The 20,077-nt window shown below is 34.5% G+C and overlaps 1 protein-coding gene across 1 annotated transcript in view; it reads right to left on the bottom strand.

The window, feature by feature from the left end:
• Positions 1 to 18,069, bottom strand: part of LOC106074673 (uncharacterized) — a 114,459-nt gene extending 96,390 nt beyond the window's left edge. Inside the window, exon 1 of the mRNA XM_056019387.1 lies at positions 17,712 to 18,069. Within this exon, the coding sequence (XP_055875362.1) occupies positions 17,712 to 17,759 (48 nt within the window). The 5' untranslated portion in view covers positions 17,760 to 18,069. The remainder of the gene's footprint in view (positions 1 to 17,711) is intronic.
• Between the last annotated feature and the right edge of the window lie 2,008 nt (positions 18,070 to 20,077).

Here is a 20,077-nt window from a genome sequence, read left to right as displayed (position 1 = left end):
ATGGCATTAATCACCCTGAATTAGAGAGCGACAAATTGTTGCAATAATGTTACTTTATGATGGATATATCAGGAAACGTAAATAAGATGAATCTGAAACTACAAGAAAATGAAAACCCAACCGATATTTTGGTAGAAGATAAGAGCGGTGGCTGAGCAGTAAAGAGCTTTGCTTCCAAACCGGGGTCCCGAGTTAGAATTGTGGTGAAGACTGGGATTTTTAATCTCTTGATATTTTTTAGCGCTTCTAAATCCACCCAGCTTTAATAATTATCTGGCATTAGTTGGGGAAAGTAAATGTGGTTGGTCGTTGTGCTGACAATCTCGTTAACCGTGGTTCACAGAAAGAGATGACCTTTACATCATCTGCCCTAAAGATCGCAAGGTCTGAAAGCGGAACTTTACTTAATCAGAGCGATAAATGACTTCATTTTCACTTTCTAAAGCAATATCGCGATAAAACCAGTGCAACTGTTGATAGCACAATTATTAAACAAGATTACAAAGAGAGTTTGTGTTACACAAACTCAGAGGCGGCCCCCGTCGAAGTCGGATCCCTGTCGGATCTGCATTTTCGCAAATAATATTCAAGAGGTGATTTAATTTTGATGCAAAATGTTTTACACGTTTCGGATGTTCCTTCAGAGTTGAAGATAATTACTTCCTAGTCCAAACCTCCCGCAGGACGACGGGGGATGGGAGCGGGCAGGGTTTGAACCCTGGGCCATCCATAAATCTGAACGACAGTCCAGCGCGCAAACCGCACGACCAGGCAGCCATCCGATGGTCAAAAGTAATAATGTTTCAAAGATTCATTTGCCGTAAATTTAAATTTAAATTTAATAAAAAAATAGTAGATTAGTTTTAGTATATTAAAACATTACAATATTGATCAAAACGTTTGGAAATGAAAATCTACACTTTTTTTTTTACACTTTAAGTTTAGAAATTGAAATTCTACATCTTAATCTAGTCTATTTTAGCCTAAACTAGATCTAGAAATTCTAGATCTAGACTCTAAAATAATTTTAATTAGAATATAAATCCAGATCTAGATATACTGTAATAAAAATCTAGATCTAGTTTAAAAAATCTAGATTAGATCTAAATCAAGATATCATTCCTTTTTTAAACGCGAGTCACATAACGAGGCTTAATAAACATAACTATACCGAGTTCTTTTTTCATTTCATTTGAAGAATTAATTCCATATAACGTCAGAGGGAAAAAAAAGCACTGTCACACGGCCTAGCTAGACTAAAAATCGCCTTCATCTATAAGAGCCATTTATCGAGTGTTCATAGACTTTGGTGCACCGAGTGCGTTCTTTAAGCATTTCATTTAAAGAATTCATTCCATATGACGTCAAAGGAAAAAAAACACTACGTCACACGGCCTAGCTAGAATAAAAATCGCCTTCATCATTACGAGCCTTTTATCGAGTGTTCATAGTCATTGGTGCACCGAGTGCGTTCTTTTAGCATTTCATTTAAAGAATTCATTCCATATGACGTAAAAGGAAAAAAAAACACTACGTCACAAGGCCTAACTAGACTAAAAATCACCTTTATCAACACGAGCCATTTCTCGAGTGTTCATAGACATTGGTGCACCGAGTGCGTTCTTTTAGCATTTCATTTAAAGAATTCATTCCATGTGACGTCAAAGGAAAAAAAAACACTACGTCACACGGCTTAGTTAGACTAAAATATGTTTTCATTAATACAAGCAATTTTTTCGAGGGTTAATAGACATTGGTGCACCGAGTGCGTTCTTTTAACATTACATTTAAAGAGTCCATTCATATGACGTCAAAGAAAAAAAATTCCATTACCTCACAATAGGCTAGTACCGGTACCATAAAAAAAAAATGTCTTTATTTACACGAGATATTTAACGAGGGTTCATAGACATTGGTGCACCGAGTTCTAATAGATATTATTTAAAAAGGATCAAAGCCACATTGTTTTTGCGTTTTGTCTGTCAGTCGGTCTGTCCGTTATCTTGATATAAAAAAACAACTAAAAGTTATTAAAAATTGATTAACCTTTATTTTACGTTTCAAAACATCGCAATAATTTTTAGGTATGAACACAATTGAAAAGTTTATATAATAGATTGTTCCGGATGTTTGTATAAATAGTAAAAGAAAAAGAGAATTTCAGATAAATGTAATACCGTTAATTAAATTTTTTGGATGGTCTCGTATAAAAATTAGATGTACTACAGCCACGTGGAGAGATTTTCATACCTTACTTTGGTGTTTGGATTCTGTTTTCCTTAAAAATCGGAACATAATATTAACGATAATTAGATTTTTTAATGTTTTAGGTAGAAAGTTAAATGTACTGTAAGAGAGTAGTGAGTTAAAATATTTTTCATAAAAATCCGTAAAAACATTATTTCGTAAATGAGAAGATTATTTGTTTATTAATTAGAAGAGGGAGTTCAAACAATTATTTGGCGTTAGTAGATTTTTAAATAAATTCGGAAATTTCTGTCGACGATTTGTAAGAAACAAAATCCGGAACTTTCTTTATCGATTACAAAACTTCTATGTTATGTTTTACAAGAAAATTAAATGTCTAAAAAGTAATTTTCAGTAATCAATTCTAGTAAATTACTTTTTTTAAAAGCCTTATGCGATTTCAAACAATCATTAGGCATAATTCATGTTTTATAAAACAATATCCGGAACATTTTTACAATTAATGAAATATAAGTCAGTATAGAGATTATGATTTAGCATTAATATGCTATTTACATAAAAAACGGAACAATATATTATTGATAATGTGTTTTTGCAACGTTTAAGCATGGAAATTGAATGTAATATAAGTTAGAAGAGCAAACAAATATTTGTTGGCGTTGATTAGTTTTGCACAAAAAAATCCGGAACAATCAATTTTAGATACTTAAAACTATTGAGATGTTATGGGAGGAACATTAAAGGGTAAATCAGATTTTCAATAGCTTTTAGAGTTCTAGTTTTTTAAATCTAATCGTGACGGACAGACCGACCAACAGACAAAACGCACAAAAATAAGCTTCTTTTATTCGGATGGGGGCACTAAACAAAAAATAAATAAAATCTGATTTTTAAAAAAAGTTTAAGGAATTGGTTTAGCACCTGATCATGTTGCGACGTTACGCTACTGCACGAAAATCGCTGCATAAAAAGTCCATTTAAAAAAATGTGCGTGATATTTACATACAAAGTGCATTATTAGCCTTTATAAACAAACAGAAATGTTTTCTTTTTAATTTTAGCAGCTAGTTGACCAGAAAAAACGTCTTTAACTATTATTTGTATTTGTTGTAAACATTTCCTGTACATTTTAAAAATATATTTGACTTAGTGATACTGAAAATACACAAAAATTGTCCATCTTTGTTAGCATATTGTAACATTGCCTCCCTTACATTTACGTAATTGTTTTAGAATTGGTGTATTTTTATGAAAAAATCGCTTGCATAATTAATTTTATAAATTAAACGGTTTGCTTTTAGAAAACCAAAAGTAGCCGTTGCACCTAAACTTTTCAAGCCGGATTTAATGATGAAATAATATTTTTCATATCTCTTCTAGTTTTCGAGATCTGAGTGTGACAGACGGACAGACGGACAGACGGACAGACGGACATTTTGCACAAACCTAATAGCGGCTTTTTCCCCTTACGGGGGCCGCTAAAAAATTAGAGATGAATTTGCTGAGAGATTTTAGCATTTCAAAACCAACAAAACCATTCTAGCATTCATAGTAAATACCCTCAACACAAATAGTAACGAAATCCATATTGAGCCATTTAGAATTGATACTGGACTTTAAAAAGTAAAGCTTTCTGGAGTGGATAGTTTACATATTTGAAAAGCAAGTTGGAAGAGTTGGAGGTCCAGAAATGTATGTACGTAACGTAACAAAAGTCGACAGCTTTCAAGGAAATGCCGCGAGATGAGGCACTTATATTCGACGCATGGAATTGTCTTTCAGATTGCTATAGTGAAGTGAAAAGTTTGGCTATTGGAGAACTAACTATATTCGGATCGACATATTCATGCGAGCAAGCGTTCTCTTGGATGAATAGCCAACTAACAATTGAAAATTTAGAGTCGTGTTTGAAACTAAAAACAAGTTATTAACCAAATGTTTCCAAACTTTCTAAAACCAAAGCCATCGCTCCCATTGAATTTGTTTGCTTAGTTGTTTTGTTATTGAAGTACAAGTTAGTGTTGTATGTAAATGTTTAATTCTTTTAATTTATTTAAATGTATAATACGTAATTATCTAATAATCCCATATATATATATATATATATATATATATATATATATATATATATATATATATATATATATATATATATATATATATATATATATATTATCTAATTTGTTGTGTAAAACACTAGTCAAATATACATAAGTATATTTTTTTTCTTATGAATAAATAGATTCGTTTTTGTTCATCAAAGAACTTTATCAGAGTACTATTTATAGTTGGCAAGAAAAAACTTTGTGGCTCTTTAAAACCTTTGAAATTTAGTAAATTGTAATTTTTGGCTCTTCCGACTCAAAAGGTTGCCGACCCCTGATCTAGGCTGTAATGAAGTTGATATGATACTTCCCAAATAGACAAACTTTTAACATTTGCTAGTTTTGGACCATTTATAAGAATGTCTAGTTCTGTGACTGATTTATTTCGATGAAGTTGGTGCAAAACTTGTCTTTTTTTTAAGGCAAAGAAGGATATTAGACAATACCTACAAAGACCAAATCACAAATGAAGAGATGCGGAACAGGATCACAATGGCGATTGGACCCCACGATGCCCTGCTGACCACTGTAAAAAAAAAAAAAACGCAAAACTTTATAGCCATATCACAAGGTCCTTGGGGCTCACAAAGACCTTCCTTCTAAGAACTGTACCAGGATAAAAAAGAAGCGGTAGACGAGCGATGTGAAGACCACATTACAGAATGGACATGCTTGTCATTAATAGAGACGCTCTAAAAACAAAAGACAGAGAAAAACAGAGAAACACGGTCGACAGATTGTGAAGGTAAAATGGAATATTATTTCCAAATAGTGTACTGCATTTATACAAAGTCTTAGTGACTTTCAAAAACAATAGTAATCATTTAAAGGCAAAAAGATAAAAAAAATAGTATGTGATAAATTGCTGGGATAGAATGTAAATTAGATTTAAGCTATGTCAAGATTAAACTGAAGAATAGTTCAGCCTTTATTGAGACCTACTAAACCCAGGCTTTAAATCTGACCTCAATAAGAAAGATAATGTCTGTAGCCTACTCCAAGCACCTACTTTTAACTTTTTTTTAATGTATAAGGTCTTCTGTAATTCAATGATTTTACACTGTCTCCCCAATTCTCTCTTTCTCTCCCTTTCTTTCTCTTTCACTATCTCTCTCCCTTTTCTCTTTCTCTCTATTTCCATTTTCTCTCTGTCTATCCACTTTCTATATCCACTTTTCTCACTTTGTTTTTCTCCCTGTCTCCATTTCTCTCTCTCGCTCTCATTGCATTTCTCCATCTTTCTTTGTCCTTCTCTATCTCTTTCCTTTTCTCTTCTCTTCCTCTCTCTTCTCCTTTCTGTTTCTGCATGTCTGCAATTCTCTGTTTTTCTTTTTCTCTCTTTTTATTTCTCTCTCTATCTCTCTCTCTCTTTTCTCTTCCTGTCCCTCTCTTTCTCTGTGTCACACACAAGAAAATGTTAAAGGAGCAATAGTGTTGGATCTATCCAAAGACATTTAACAAACGAACTGTTTCTCAATGACATTGTGCAGGGCCGGCCCTAACAATTGTGGGGCCCTATGCGAAACGGATTGCGCAGGGCCCAGTCTGGGTAGGGATAAGCATAATGTCAAAAGTTAGATTTTGTATTAGAAAGTATATTCGTCTATGTAGTAATTTTTTATTAAATGAAGGGTGACATCGTTTTTTTTTATCACGGGTAGGATTGGCACCCAAAAATGACAATTTTTTCTATTTTTCAAGAGATTTTTATGAGTTTTCAGGAGATTTTAATAAATTTAGGAGATTTATAGGTATTTTTGAGATATTTTGCGATTACGGGAGATTTCCAGGAGGCCCTGGAAAATTAGGAGGCCGCGAAAACCCTGTTATTATATTTAAGTTATAATGGTTTAATTTAATAATTTACACCCGAATTTTCGCAGTGCCTATAAAAGTGCGGGGCCCACTGCAACCGCATAGGTTACAGTGGCCTAAGTTCGGCCTTGACATTGTGGTTCTTCCTGAGACGAGAGACTGATTTTTAATTCTACTGAGGTTTCGGAGAACAAAACAAGCTGCACTGCAATGAGATATAATATATGACTTCAAACTATTGTGTAAATGGAACGCGAAGTGCGAAATCCGGTATTCTATAGAATTCCCAAAAAAACTCCAGGCAAAGTGAGAAATGGTTTCTCCATTTCCCCCTTTGCCTAGGCAATATATAGAATTCTTAGAACTGTTTCGGTCAATGTGTGAAATATTTATTTAAGTCATTTTATCTACAATATAAATTTCCAAAATAGTATTTCTTTTTTCACGTAGTCTAAATAATTAAATCCTGTTCTTTAAACTGTGAAGTTTAATTATGACTGTAAGTGTGCATCCTGTGTAGAACTGTATTGTATTAGGTAAAAAAGGTGATCGCACCGACACTAATGGTGCTCACCAGCACACTGTTCAGCGCGAGGAATAGACGAACATCGAGAGGACGGGCTGTTTTAGATCTGGCTGAAGAGTCGGTGGTCTGTATTAATGTTTAGGTAGATAAGGACTTGAAGAACTTAAAACAAGACTCCCTGTCACTTGATAGCTGAAGTCCATGTGTATTTTTTTTTATTTATAACTGTAAGTAAATACATAGTCTATTATTACCTCCTTTCGTTGAGAGCATGGCCGTAGAATTACTACAATAGATAAATCTCCATATAAAGAGTAATTAATGAGTTCATAAAAACTTCACAAATTTTATTCTCTAAGAATTAAAAAAAACGAATATAATTAATTTGTAAATAAATGACATTCTTGTCAATTTTTCAAATATTAAATTGGGTTCGGAGTGGGCCTACACTGTTGGAAACGACACTATTACGACATTAAATGTGTCTCATTCTATATAGCCTATCCTTACTGGAATTTAAATAGCTATAAATATACATATTGAGGTAATATTAACTAGGATGTCCTGATGGAAATAAAAATAAATAGAACAAAAATTAATTACTAAAAAATAATAGACATGTTTAAAAAGTAGACACGTGAATGAGAATGAGCCCAACGTTTAGCAGTTGCTAAAGTCTTCAAAAGAGGGTAGAAACAGCACCAAAATACCTGCACAGAATCTCCACATTGTATGTTGTTTATTTTTTGTCCTAAGTTTGGGACGTCCCTTCAAAAAAATGAAGACTATTACGATCTAGCCCAAATTACCAGAGGGACGGTGTCGGTGTCTGCTTCATATTTTTCTGCACCAATTCTTTGTATGTGCACAATTAAAGAACGCACTTTCGTTGTTGTATTGCGAAGTTTATATCAACTCTCTCTGTCTACCTGTCTGTCTGTCGGGTAAAATGTTTGAATATGTTTTTTCTCCCATTTCCCATTCTCGAATCAAGTTAAATCTGTGCACAATTATTCATTAAACCAGACAAGACATAATTCAATAAAAAATTTTACCAATTGTTGGTGATTAGTTATTATGTTTGCTGAACACTGTTCAGTATCATGTTCTCTGCTATGCTGACAGATGCATTCACAAATAGAGAAAACGGCGAGATAAATATAACATACAAATTTGATGGTGGCCTATTCAACCCGAGGCGGCTGAAAGCAAAAACAAAAATAAAACCAGCTGTAATCAGGGACTTGCTATTTGCTGACGACTATGCCCTAAATGCCTGCTCTGAAAATGATCTGCAGAGCATCATCAGTGACTTCTCAAGAGCATGTTCAGACTTTGGCCTTACCATGAACACAAATAAGACTGAAGTCTTATATTTACCTGCTCCTGGGAAAGCCTACTCGGATCCAAGCATCAAGATAAATGGACATGATATAAATGCAGTGGAGAGATTTACTTATTTTGGCAGCACACTCTCCAGAAACGGAAAGATCGATAATGAAATCGACATGCGAATCGCCAATGCCAGTGCATCCTATAGCAGACTGTCTAAAAATGTCTGGAACAGACGAGGTATCAACACCAATTCAAAGCTAGGGATCTATCGAGAGCTGTCATCCTCCCTACATTGCTCTATGCCTCAGAAACGTGGACAGTGTACAAAGAAACTGAACCACTTCTACATGACATGTCTCAGAAAAATACTGAATGTCAAATGGCAAGAAAAAATACCAGATACTGAAGTTCTTTGAAGAGCGGATCTGCAAAGCATCCACACAATCCTGATGCAGTCCCAGCTGCTATGGGCAGGACACGTCAGCAGAATCGAGACCGCCGCATCCCTAAACGACTCCTGTATGGCCAATTAAAGGAAAGAAAGCGATCACTAGGCGGACAAAGAAAACGCTTCAGGGATACCCTTAAAGCTTCTCTAAAGGCGTTCAACATAGACCCAGCCACCTGGGAGAAAGAGGCCCATGACAGAGCATCATGGCGTCGCGCTGTGAAAACCGGCGCAGAGGCTGCTGAGGAAAAGAGAATAGCGCTGGCAGAAGAAAAGCGCCAGAGAAGAAAAGCAAGGCCAATGACACTAGCTCCAGCTGGAAAAAACTGCCCGGTGTGCAGCCGAACATTCCGGGCTCACATAGGTCTCACCACCCATATGAGGAGGCACAAAACCCCAGTGCAAAGCCTTCAGCCCCCTGGATGACAAAAGTGGTCATCATCGAACAACGATGGACGAACTATTATATTATGGAAATAAGGGGAATAAATGCTACTTAATGAGAGTTGTATGTGGATTTAATCCCTATATTATATTTTGAGACGCTATTTCTCCCACTTCTAATTCTCAGATCAAGTTGAAATTTTACAAAATTATTCATAGTCAATGATAATACACGAACCAATGCAAAAATCAACCAGATAGTGGATCATATAGTACTAATTAATTAATTTTGTTTTATATAGCAGAAAGGGAGCTAATCCCTGTGTTTTCCAGTTAAATGGCAGTAATTAGTGGTTCTTCCCCTTCAATAAGCTTCTTTTTTTTTTTTAAGTATTCTTTTTTCTACTGCTTGTTTATTTATGTTAGATGTTGGTTTGCCGGGTCTCTGTTTAGGGTGAGTAATTGAATCATTACTGCATCTCGGACTTGTTTCGCTGCCATACTTTGGTAGACTAGTTTTTCCAATTCGTCTTTCTTGTGTTTCTATAGGGAGCTAATGATGGGATTGTCTACACCGGCGCCAGCTGTGGGCTAGTGTTACTGACCTACTAGATTGAATTTAGATCTATCTCAAACTTGGAGAATGCTTCCTTCACATTTTTTTTTCTAATTTTGTCATGAAAATAAAAGTAGAGCATGTAAATGGGTTTACCCGTTCAGTTGACATATTCAGATCCAATATAAATTTCTGAAAAACGAGTTTACCCGATTTCTTAAAAAGTTTCGTTCTTTAATAGAGATACAATTAGGTACATTTTGTCTATTTTTAGAGCCCTTCGGTTGTGGGAGGGACATTAAACATACACTACGGTCTCCGCCATGATCTAGAGAACTTTTAAGCCAAGTTTTGTCAAGATTGGTCAAACGGTTTTTTATTTTTATTTGGGACAAAGGCTACATACATACATACATACATACATACATACATACATACATGCATACTTACATACATACATCATACATACATACAGACAGACAGACATACAAATATACATACATAAGCCTTACTTTCTGCTTTATATATATATATATATATATATATATATATATTATTATAGTATTTATTATATTGTCCATATCAGTAATAGAAAATGTCATCATTGTAAGATACTTTTGTCCCATTAAACATTACATTGTTTTTGTTCACATGTCGTCAGTTATTTATTATCAATCACGAAGATGTTTATTAAATGTCACGGGTCCGGGCAACGAACCAGGCATAAAAAAAAAACACCTGTCAAACGGTGATGACGGTGGACAGCGTTCGAACTCGGACAACTGTGAAGACAGTCTGACGTGCATCTGTAAGGACCAGGCGGCTATCCCAAACGTGCAATTGTGCATTTGTTGTTGGGTTTTAAAACCAGTCACACCTCACACTCAGCCCTTACAACACTGATGTAACTTTACAGAAATAGCTTTAGTTCAAGAGATAGTCAATCTAAGCGGATTCGTGCAGAAATAACAACAGAACAGGGGCGTGTTTAGTCCAAATGGCGAGAGAAACTCAAAAAAAAAAAACAACCTCACACATAGATACAACTCTGTTTTGAAAGGTTTCTTTCTTAAATTAGATTGACAATAATTAAATCTATTTAGATTATTTTGTTTTTGTTATTATTTTGTTATTGAATGAATGATTTTAAGTTGCTATTATGAAAAATAAAGTGCAATGTTTCATGCTCCAAGAATGCTCCATGTTAAGAACAACCCCGAGGTTGTTTTTTTTTCCTTTTGTTTGTTGTCTGTCCTTATCAAATAAAGGAATCAAAATATCTTTTTTTTTTTAAATGGAAGTCTTTTTTTTTTACATAACGCTATCTCTCTTTAAATATTTGAACAGAACTCTCTCAAATTTGTCTCTTTCTATTTCTGGCTTATTTCTTGAAACAACAGTTTGACAAAGTCAATGGAGAGCGGAGCTCTCTGAGGAACATATGGAATGATCAGTTCGCTAATTTAAGGCATTGCGGAAGTTACTCTTCTGGTCTAGCAACCTTTTAAGCGTCTGATATCTTGCATGAAGAGTCCCCTTTGTGTTCTAGAGAGATAACTCCGTTCAACCGATGAAGTAAATCACACTACTGCAAGGCTTGTCTCCCATTAGCTTTGTACATCTTCAATGACTAATTGGTTTACTAACTGGTTACTTTGTTTCGTTCATTCGTGTGTTGTCATCAACAAAAAATAATTGTACGAAATTCAACTTGTTAATGGGAAGTGGGGAATTAAGATTTTGGCCAGATAGACAGGCAGATGGAGCGAATTGATATAAGCTCGGTAGAAATTATATGTGCTAATCATCAATTTGTTATACAAAGATTAGATCTTAGCAGTGGCGTCACTAGGGTGGGTGTCATCCGGTGCGGTCTGATTAGGGTGTCACCCCCCGCCTTTAAAAAAAATCCTTGAGTTTTTTTCCGTTTATTTGATGAATATATATATATATTTCATAACTACCTACGTTATTTGATTGTTGAACGAACTATAAAATGAGTGTCCGTTAAATTTTAAAAATTCATTTGTTTATTACAATTTATCACTGGGTCTGTGTAGTCATGTGAAGCTCTGCACGCATCCTTAAAACCTTCAGAATCAAAGACATTGCCATTAATCTATAGTTCAATTTTGCAAAAATGCAACCAATACTAAATTACACTTGTTTATGGATTTCAAGCTTGAAAACTTATCATTCACTTCATGGTAATTAATATTTTTAACGATCTTATTTTTAATTAATTTCCCTTTGTGTCGTTTGTTCTTTTGACTCAAAAAGTTCTTAATTTTTATTTTTAAAAATCCTTTTTCACATGATGCCAAACATATGCAGATGGTAAGAAACGGTTGAAGGTTTTGTGAAGTGATTTAGAGATATTCCTTAAGGTCTTAGTGGTATATGAATCATGCACTGTCATTTTTTTTCTTCAAGAATAAACTTTTGTTGCCTTTAGATCTCTTCTCAGTCATGGTATTTCTGTTTGAGTGTCGCCTTTTGAAAAATAATTATTTTCTGGTTGTGTTGCAGGGTGTGTCCTATCCAGCTCCATTTTCGTTTTGTAATGTCTTGGGCTATGGGATTTTGTCTAGTTCTCTCCCACAAATCGATAGTAGTTATCTTTTCTGGCCACCTAATTCCTAATATTCGGCGTAGGCATCTGTTAACAAAAATCTGGAGCTTTTCCATATTTGTTTTAGTGACTCTCCAAGTTATACACATCTATTAAACTGCTTTTCTGTTGGTTCTTATTACATTTCCCGTACTCCACCATGGTTCCAGACACTGTAGCTGTATTTTCATACCTCTGAACTCCACAAATCAACTCATACTCAACCTTTTTTTTAGACATTTTAGATATTATGTTTGTCTAATTAGCTTTTTTTCTCCCTTAAAATCATTTTGATAGAATTTTATTTAAAAAAAAAGTGTTTAGTCGAAATGAAATTGTGATTATTAATTTTTAAATTGTTACTTATCCCCAAAGTGTATTTTTTTACCTGGGTGTCACCCGGTGCAGACCCCCCCCCCCCGCACCACCCTAGTGGCGCCACTGGGTCTTACTATTTAAACCTTTAGAAAAGATACAAGAGCATCGTAGCTTTTTTAAAAAAAAAAAAAAAAAACAACAGAAGGGTAGGGGAAGATTAACTAATTTTATGTTCAAGTTTGAGTGTTCATTGTATCTGGTGTCCTCAAGTAAGTTTGTATTATTGTTTATTTATATATTTATTTATTGGGCCTTTTATTTAAATCTTTACAATCTCTACCATGTGAACTAAAGTGTTTATCAGACATTGCGTTGTTATCTTCCAGCTACAAAGGGCGGACTACTATCAATCTACCCGAAGTACTCCACCCATTGTCAGCCTATGTAACATTGTCAACATTTAACCAATAGATCTTGTCTCCCTTAGTTCGGAATTGCCCTTCAAAACAAAATGAACTTTTTAAAAAAAAACTCTTTTGTATTTTATTGATAAGCTTGTATAGGTGCGTGACTTCAGTCTAGATCTAAACAAAGCAAAGAAAGACAGTGAAGAAAAGGTTTAATGCCCGATTTGTGTGGTTTACAATCAGCATTTCTCAACATTTCTTAACCTCAAAATAAACAGTAACGTCACATCAAGGAGTAATATCGAACAGGACTTTTTAAATTATTATTTATTTTCTTATTATTTTGTTTCCTCAAAAGCTGGCAATTTGTTTATAAAGTTGAAATGAGCTTGATGTCTGTTTAATAATGACTGATTTTATTGGAAACGTAAATTTATTTTTTTTGGCATGAGCGTTGCCAGGATTTTTTATTCTTCTTACAAAATACAGACGTTACTTCAAAAAACATGGCTTTAGGAAATATAGATCATGTGAAACACAACTAATAGGAATAATTGATGATTTTTCAAAAAGTTTAGATAATAGTGAGCATATAGATGCTATCTTATTAGATTTTTCCAAGGCTTATGACAAAGTTCACCACCATAGTTTGCTTAAAAAATTAAAATATTTTGGCATTGATGGTCCATTGCGGATTAAAGATTTTCTGATAGGTAGAGAACAAACTGTAATAATAAATGGCTCTAAATCAACACCAATATCAGTAACCTCAGGTGTACCTCAAGAAAAGGTCTTAGGTTCAATACTATTTTTAATTTATATAAATGATTTACCAAATTGCATTAGTTCAGGAACAAAAGTCAGATTATTTGCAGACGATTGCATAATATATAGAACAATAAAAACAACATAACAACAAATTAATTCCACTTATCTTATTCATGTTAAACATTAACACAGGCTAAAAACGCAAAATACCTAGGTGTTATAATAAATGAAAAACTGTCATGGAATCCCCATATTGATGAAACTATCAAAAAATCAAACAAAGCATTTGGGCTTATTAAAAGAAATTTCTAATAATCAAATAAGAACATAAAACTAAAATGTTATTTAACCTTGGTTAGGCCAATAATAGAATATGCATCCTTTGTTTGGGACCCCTCAACTGAAGAAAGTTAAGAAAATATAACAGACACAAAATAGAGCAGTGAGATTCATAACAAACGAATATTCACATTTGACTAGAGTAACACCTTTAGTAAAATCACTAAAGTTAGAAAGCCTTCAGGATAGAAGACTCAAAAGTAAAGTAGCAATCATACATAAAACACTGAACCATAATCTTCAAATACAAAAACAAAATTTAATAAAATATTCAGAAAGACACAAAGGTAAAGGCACATGCCTCATCCCATATGCTAGGACAAATTTGTACAAATACTCCTTTTTCCCTAGTGTTATTAGAGCATGGAATGGGTTGCCTGAGCTAGCTAGGAAAACCAGTAACTTGTCAGAATTTAAGTCATTGGTTAATATGCATGACTAAATGCATGACGCGTAGGACGTAATCATCTTCTTTTTTGAAGTAACGTCTGTTTTATAGAAGAAAAGATAAAGATAAAAAGAAGATGATTACTTCTTACTTTTGTCTCTAGGTCATTCTAATCATGCATGTTAATCAATAACTTAAGCTCTGCACCGTAAATGCGGAGTGGGGGGTGGATTATTTTTTCATTGCAGACATACACACGCGCACTCATATATCTATCTTATATATAATATATATATATATATATATATATATATATATATATATATATATATATATATATATATATATATATATATATATATATATATATATATATATATATATATATATATATATATAATACTAGCTCACAATAAACCTGATCTCCAGATTGCGGTCAACGAATTTGCAGACGCTGCCGCCTCTTTTGGTTTATCTATAAACCTTGGAAAATCATAAATGGACAGCCCCTTAATGTGGTATACCATTTCACATATCCAGGAAGCCTAATATCAAATGACGCATTAATTGGAAGTTGATAACCGTCTGGCCAGGACCACTCGTTGTTTTTTTTGACGCTTCCATGCGAGAGTTTGGCGGAAAAATTGCTTCGTATGCCTACCTACAGAAATCAGTTTCTATCCTGCAGTGATTCTCTCAATCTTTCTATATGGATCTGAGACATGGGTATTATACAGAAAGCAACTAAGACTACTTGAACGCTTTCACCAAAGATGCTTGCGCTCCATTTGTCGCATAGAGCGGCAAGCTGTCTCCATAAAGATCTGTTACCTTCAACGTCTGAAGCTTCTTCTCACCTACATAAGACGGTGCGCAAAATGTTCATGAACGTTTATTTAGTCATTGAAGTCCTTACTAAATACATAGAAACATTCAAGTCCAGTGTGGAAATTCCCGCTAAAAGCGTGTTTGATTTTTTGATAGTTTCATCAATATGGGGATTCCATGACAGTTTAAAAGTGATTTTATTTTGAAAGATTGTAATAGTCAAACCAAACCAGAGAATTCATTGTGTGGTCAATTAGGTAGTTTTTTTTTTTTCGAAAATATACATAAACTGTCGAATTTCTAGGAAAATCGTTACAGCCGTTTCTAAAATACCAGTTCAGTGTCCATTTTCGATGAAATTTTTTTGTTCTCTTCTGACCCATGAAGAGTTTGCAAGCTGATAGGAGAAATTGTAAAATTGTCGAGCTTTGTGCAGGAAATGTTTTTTTTATCAACTAAATTCTAGACACTTTTATTTTGAATTTTTAAATATACATACATATATATATATATATATATATATATATCATGGGCGTAGCCAGGATTTTTTTTCGGGGGAGGGGGAGTTTTGGGGGATTACCCCGGACCCCCCACGAAAAACAAATATTTGTGTGTGTACATCATCTTTATTACATTCTGACCCTTCATTCTTTCGGAAGACTTTTATTGTGCCCTAGAATAGGTTCTTCTTGGAGTTAGTGGAAAAATTGTAGATTCCACGTCATTGCCAGCAAGGGGGTCTGGGGGAGCGCTAGGAGCTCCCCCATCGCGGGGCTGAGCCAAGCACTATTTCTGGTATTGAAAGCCAAAAAATGCATATTCTGAGGTATCTACACTGCATTTTCCTGCTATTCAAAAAGTTTTATTTCAAAAACCTAATATGCTATTCTTACTGACTTAGACCCTTCCGCTCCGTTCGGCGCATTTGCCTTCAAGCTGTTTCCATAAAAATTTGTCACTGGTAATGTCTGAAGCCTCTTCCCACCTGCTCTGAGGACCTCCATAAATGTGTGGCGCCAAGATGTACTAGGATGTCATCGCAACTCTTATTATGCGTAATTCATTTTGTCGGAGAACATGTCCAGCAAACCTCATCGACGCTCTATCACAATCCTACTAAGGGGTCGACTCCCACTTCGGCATAGGATTTCCTTGATTTAGACCCGATCTCTATAACTGACTCCTAAAATCCGTCTTAGCCATCTTTGTTGAGGCACAATTACTGTTTTTCAATTTCGGCAGATGACTATTCACTGCACTGGTAGAAATGTATAACCTATCTTGAATACACTCTTGGAATTAAGTGACTGTAGTTTGCTTTAGATTTTATACCGAAAAGGGAAGTTTTATCGTCAAATCAAACTGTTGGGGGTCTTAAACTAAAAAATCTTTGGAGTTTGTTTTTTTTTTAATTCGGTCATAGAATTTAGTGACTGTTGTTTGCTTTAGAATAATATTGAAGATAAAGGTTTTCCACCTCAAAAAACTCTGTAGGGGAATTTTAAACTCAAAACCATCTGGAGGGGTTTTAAACTTTTTAAAAAAGCCATCTGTAGGAAAGGGGTTTAAACCTAAAAACCCCAATAGGATTGGCTACGCTCAAATAATTTTAGTGTGTAATTTGCTTTTTTATATTGAAGAGGTATTTTTAAGCATCAAACTCCTCTGAAGGTGGGTTTAAACTCAAAAACCCTTTTGGCAACGCTCATAGCATTTTGAATTCGTAATTTGCTTTTTTTCTAACACTGAAGATGTATTTTTTAGCTTCAAACTCCGCTGGCGGGGTTTTAAACTTAAAACCCTTTGGCTACGCTCAAAGATTTTAGAGTGAGTAATTTGATTTTTTTTAAATATATTGAAGAGGTATTTTTTAGCTTCAAACTCCACTGGAGGGGCGTTTAAACTCAAAACCCCTTTGGCTACGATCATAGAATTTTGAGTGTGTAATTTGCTTTTTTTTTATATTCAAGAGGGGGTTTATCGTAAATTTAGGAGGGGGTGTTTTAAAATCAAAATCTTCCTTACCTGTGCTCTTGGAATTTGGTGATTGTCGTTTTGCATTTTTTTAAAATTTGTTTTATAGAAGAGGGGGATTTAACTGCAAAAACCCGTGGTAGGGGGTTTTAAACTCAAACCTCCCTGGTAGGGGGTTTTAAACTCAAACCTCCCTGGTAGGGGGTATTAAACTCAAACCTCCCTGGTAGGGGGTTTTAAACTCAAACCTCCCTGGTAGGGGGTTTTAAACTCAAAACCCCCGGGTAGGGGTTTTTAAACCCAAAACCCCCTGGTAGGGGGTTTTAAACTCAAAACCCACTTGGTTGTGCTAGGGCAAGTGATGGTTTCGTATTAAAATCTCACCTAAAATAAACAAAATCAAAGCAAAAAATCAGTCACGTGGGGGGGGCGTAGCCATGGGAGGGGGCGTAGACATGTGGAAGTGGAATTTTATGACTAATTTATGCTTTGATTTTGTTTATTTTAGGTGAGATTTTAAAATTCCCTTCAGCAGGGTTTGAAGCTATAAATCAGCTCTATCATATAAAATTAAAGCAATTTACACACACACACAATTCTATAAGCGTAACCAAGAGTTTAACTCCTTTCCCTTTCCTAATTTAATTAATAAATATTGTATTTAAAATTTTGTTCATAATAATCATTAGTAACATACTCACCAAAATTAAAACTAATATTGCACTAAAACACGATGCTTTATTATCCATAATGACGAAATGAAAGAAACATTAAATCGTAAAACAAAAGAAAATTCACTTTAGCGCATTAATTTTTCTTTATATTGCGTTTGATTTCCCCATTGGATTTCGTACTGTTTTATATCGATTCATGTCCTTTCAATAAACATTATTTTCCAAATTTCAGGTATTCAACACGTGTTTTGCTACGAGATGCAGTTGTAGACTTAATTCTATATAATTTTCTTTTATAGGTATTACATTCAAGTCAGTCACAAATCTTCCTGATCTGAACAAAGCGCTGTTATCAGAAATGACTTTGCCTTTGCAATCCGGCAACTTGTGTATCGGTTATTTTACGTTATGGAGTTACGCGTTACCTGGCAATGTTTGCAGACGAAAACTGCAAGATATAAAAGTCGAAATTTACATTACCGAGATTTATTGGGGGGAGTAATAACAAAGTGTTCCTCCCATCTTCGGAATGTGTTTGACCTTTAAAAAAAAATCCAATCGTACTAGGCTACACAGTTTATCTTATTTAAATTAGTGCTTATATGTATTCATAATAGCCTTACGAACAGAGACTTGACTCTTCGGAATGTATGCCAGACGTCACTTTTGTTGGTCTTCAAATTACATATTTAACTCATTGGGTTTTTAAGCCGAGGAAGAGTATATTAATATAAATTAATATTTATCTAATAGTGTCCTTATAAATGAAGATTTTACTATATTTATATATATATAAGAGAAATCTTTATTTTTTATCTATTTATTTAATTATTTATTTTTTTACAACAGGCCAAATATTGAGACAAAAAATAATTGAATTTCAATATGTGCAGAATTGGGATCATAAATCTTCATTATTCATGGGACGGGCCGCTATGGAAGTGTTCTCTTGAAGGCTGACTATTATTCGGGCGTCTAAAAAAGAAATTCGCAGGTTGACCCACATCTAATATAGTAGAAGGCAGTACAATAGGCTAATATGCTAGGTACATTCGAGGTACATATAGCCCACGAAAGATTCCGTGATGGATGAAATCGTTGAAAGATCAACTTCGTGGGAAGACTTTTTGTCGGGGAACTTTCATTTAGTTTTTTTTTATTATTTTTGGTCACACAAAGTCGACATCAAAATGATCTACGTTCTAACAAAAGAGAGTTGAGAAAAATCTCTTCATCGGAGAAGTTTAAAAATGTCTTTAAAAACGTTTTGAGTTACTGTTACTTGAAAATTTTTCCAGTTTAAAAGGTCCTATTTCTTTTACTTCAAATTTTTTTTTTTAGATTTTGTTTCAAAACATCGTCAATAATTTCCATTTAACTTGGTTAATATTAAAACACAAACATTTATAAGTTCAACGAATGTTGGCTATATGACCTTGAACAATAAATTGACCGGCTTCGTTCCCTTCTAAGGTTTTATGCTCTAACCCAGTGATGCTCAACCTCACTCGGACGCGGGCCACATGAAAAAAAAAGTGAAAAAAAAAAAGTGAATTATACAATAAACCAATTTTTATTAGAAACCCTTGAATCTAGTATTTGCATTAATTCATGAGAAGTTTATCCTAAACTACTTTTAAATATCCGGCTGCAGAGTTGGGACGCCAAGTCGAAGAACTGAATTTAGAATTCGAGATGCTCGCGTAAGAGACGATACGATATTACGTAGCATCGGTTTCGCACGATTCATCACTGAAAAAGTTTGTCCCACTAATCATCATCAGCATCATCATTCCTTTGGGTTCTTCATGGAACATAGGGCCTCGACAAAAACACGCCACTCTCCACGGTCTCTTGCTAGTTTTTTTATGGTTTCCCAGCTCTTCCCGGTCCTCTCGGCTTCTTCTAGTACACTGCGTCGCCATGTTCTTTTTGGTTTTCCTCTGCGGCTTGTTCCCTGGGGGTTCCACTCTAAGGCCTGCCTAGCTCTGTTGCTGGTATCTTTTCTAAGGCCTGACCAGTCCATCTCCACTTCCTCTCTAAGATCTGCACTTCTATATTTTCTGTCCACTCATCTCCCACAGTTTGGTGTTTTCTACTTTGTCGTACCAGTGTATTTTTACTAATTTTTAGAATATTTCTCTGTCATCTGTTGATGAAAGTCTGTACTATTTTTTTTTGTCGCTTCAGTTGTTCTCCATGTTTCAGAACCATACAGTAGGACAGCCTTGACATTATAGTTAAAGATTCTTAGTTTAGTCTTGTTTGAGATGTGAGGAGATTTCCAGGTTGGTTTTAGCTGTGTAAATGTCTGACGCGCAAGATTTATACGACGTTTAATTTCCTCATCTGTTCCACTAATAAGTCCTTGTAATTATTGGGAGCAGATGAAG

This window comes from Biomphalaria glabrata, chromosome 2 (genome assembly GCF_947242115.1).
Source record: "Biomphalaria glabrata chromosome 2, xgBioGlab47.1, whole genome shotgun sequence".
NCBI classification, from domain to species: Eukaryota; Metazoa; Mollusca; class Gastropoda; family Planorbidae; genus Biomphalaria; species Biomphalaria glabrata.
Note: the sequence above shows the minus strand (reverse complement) of the source record. Positions and strands in the feature narration are given on the sequence as shown.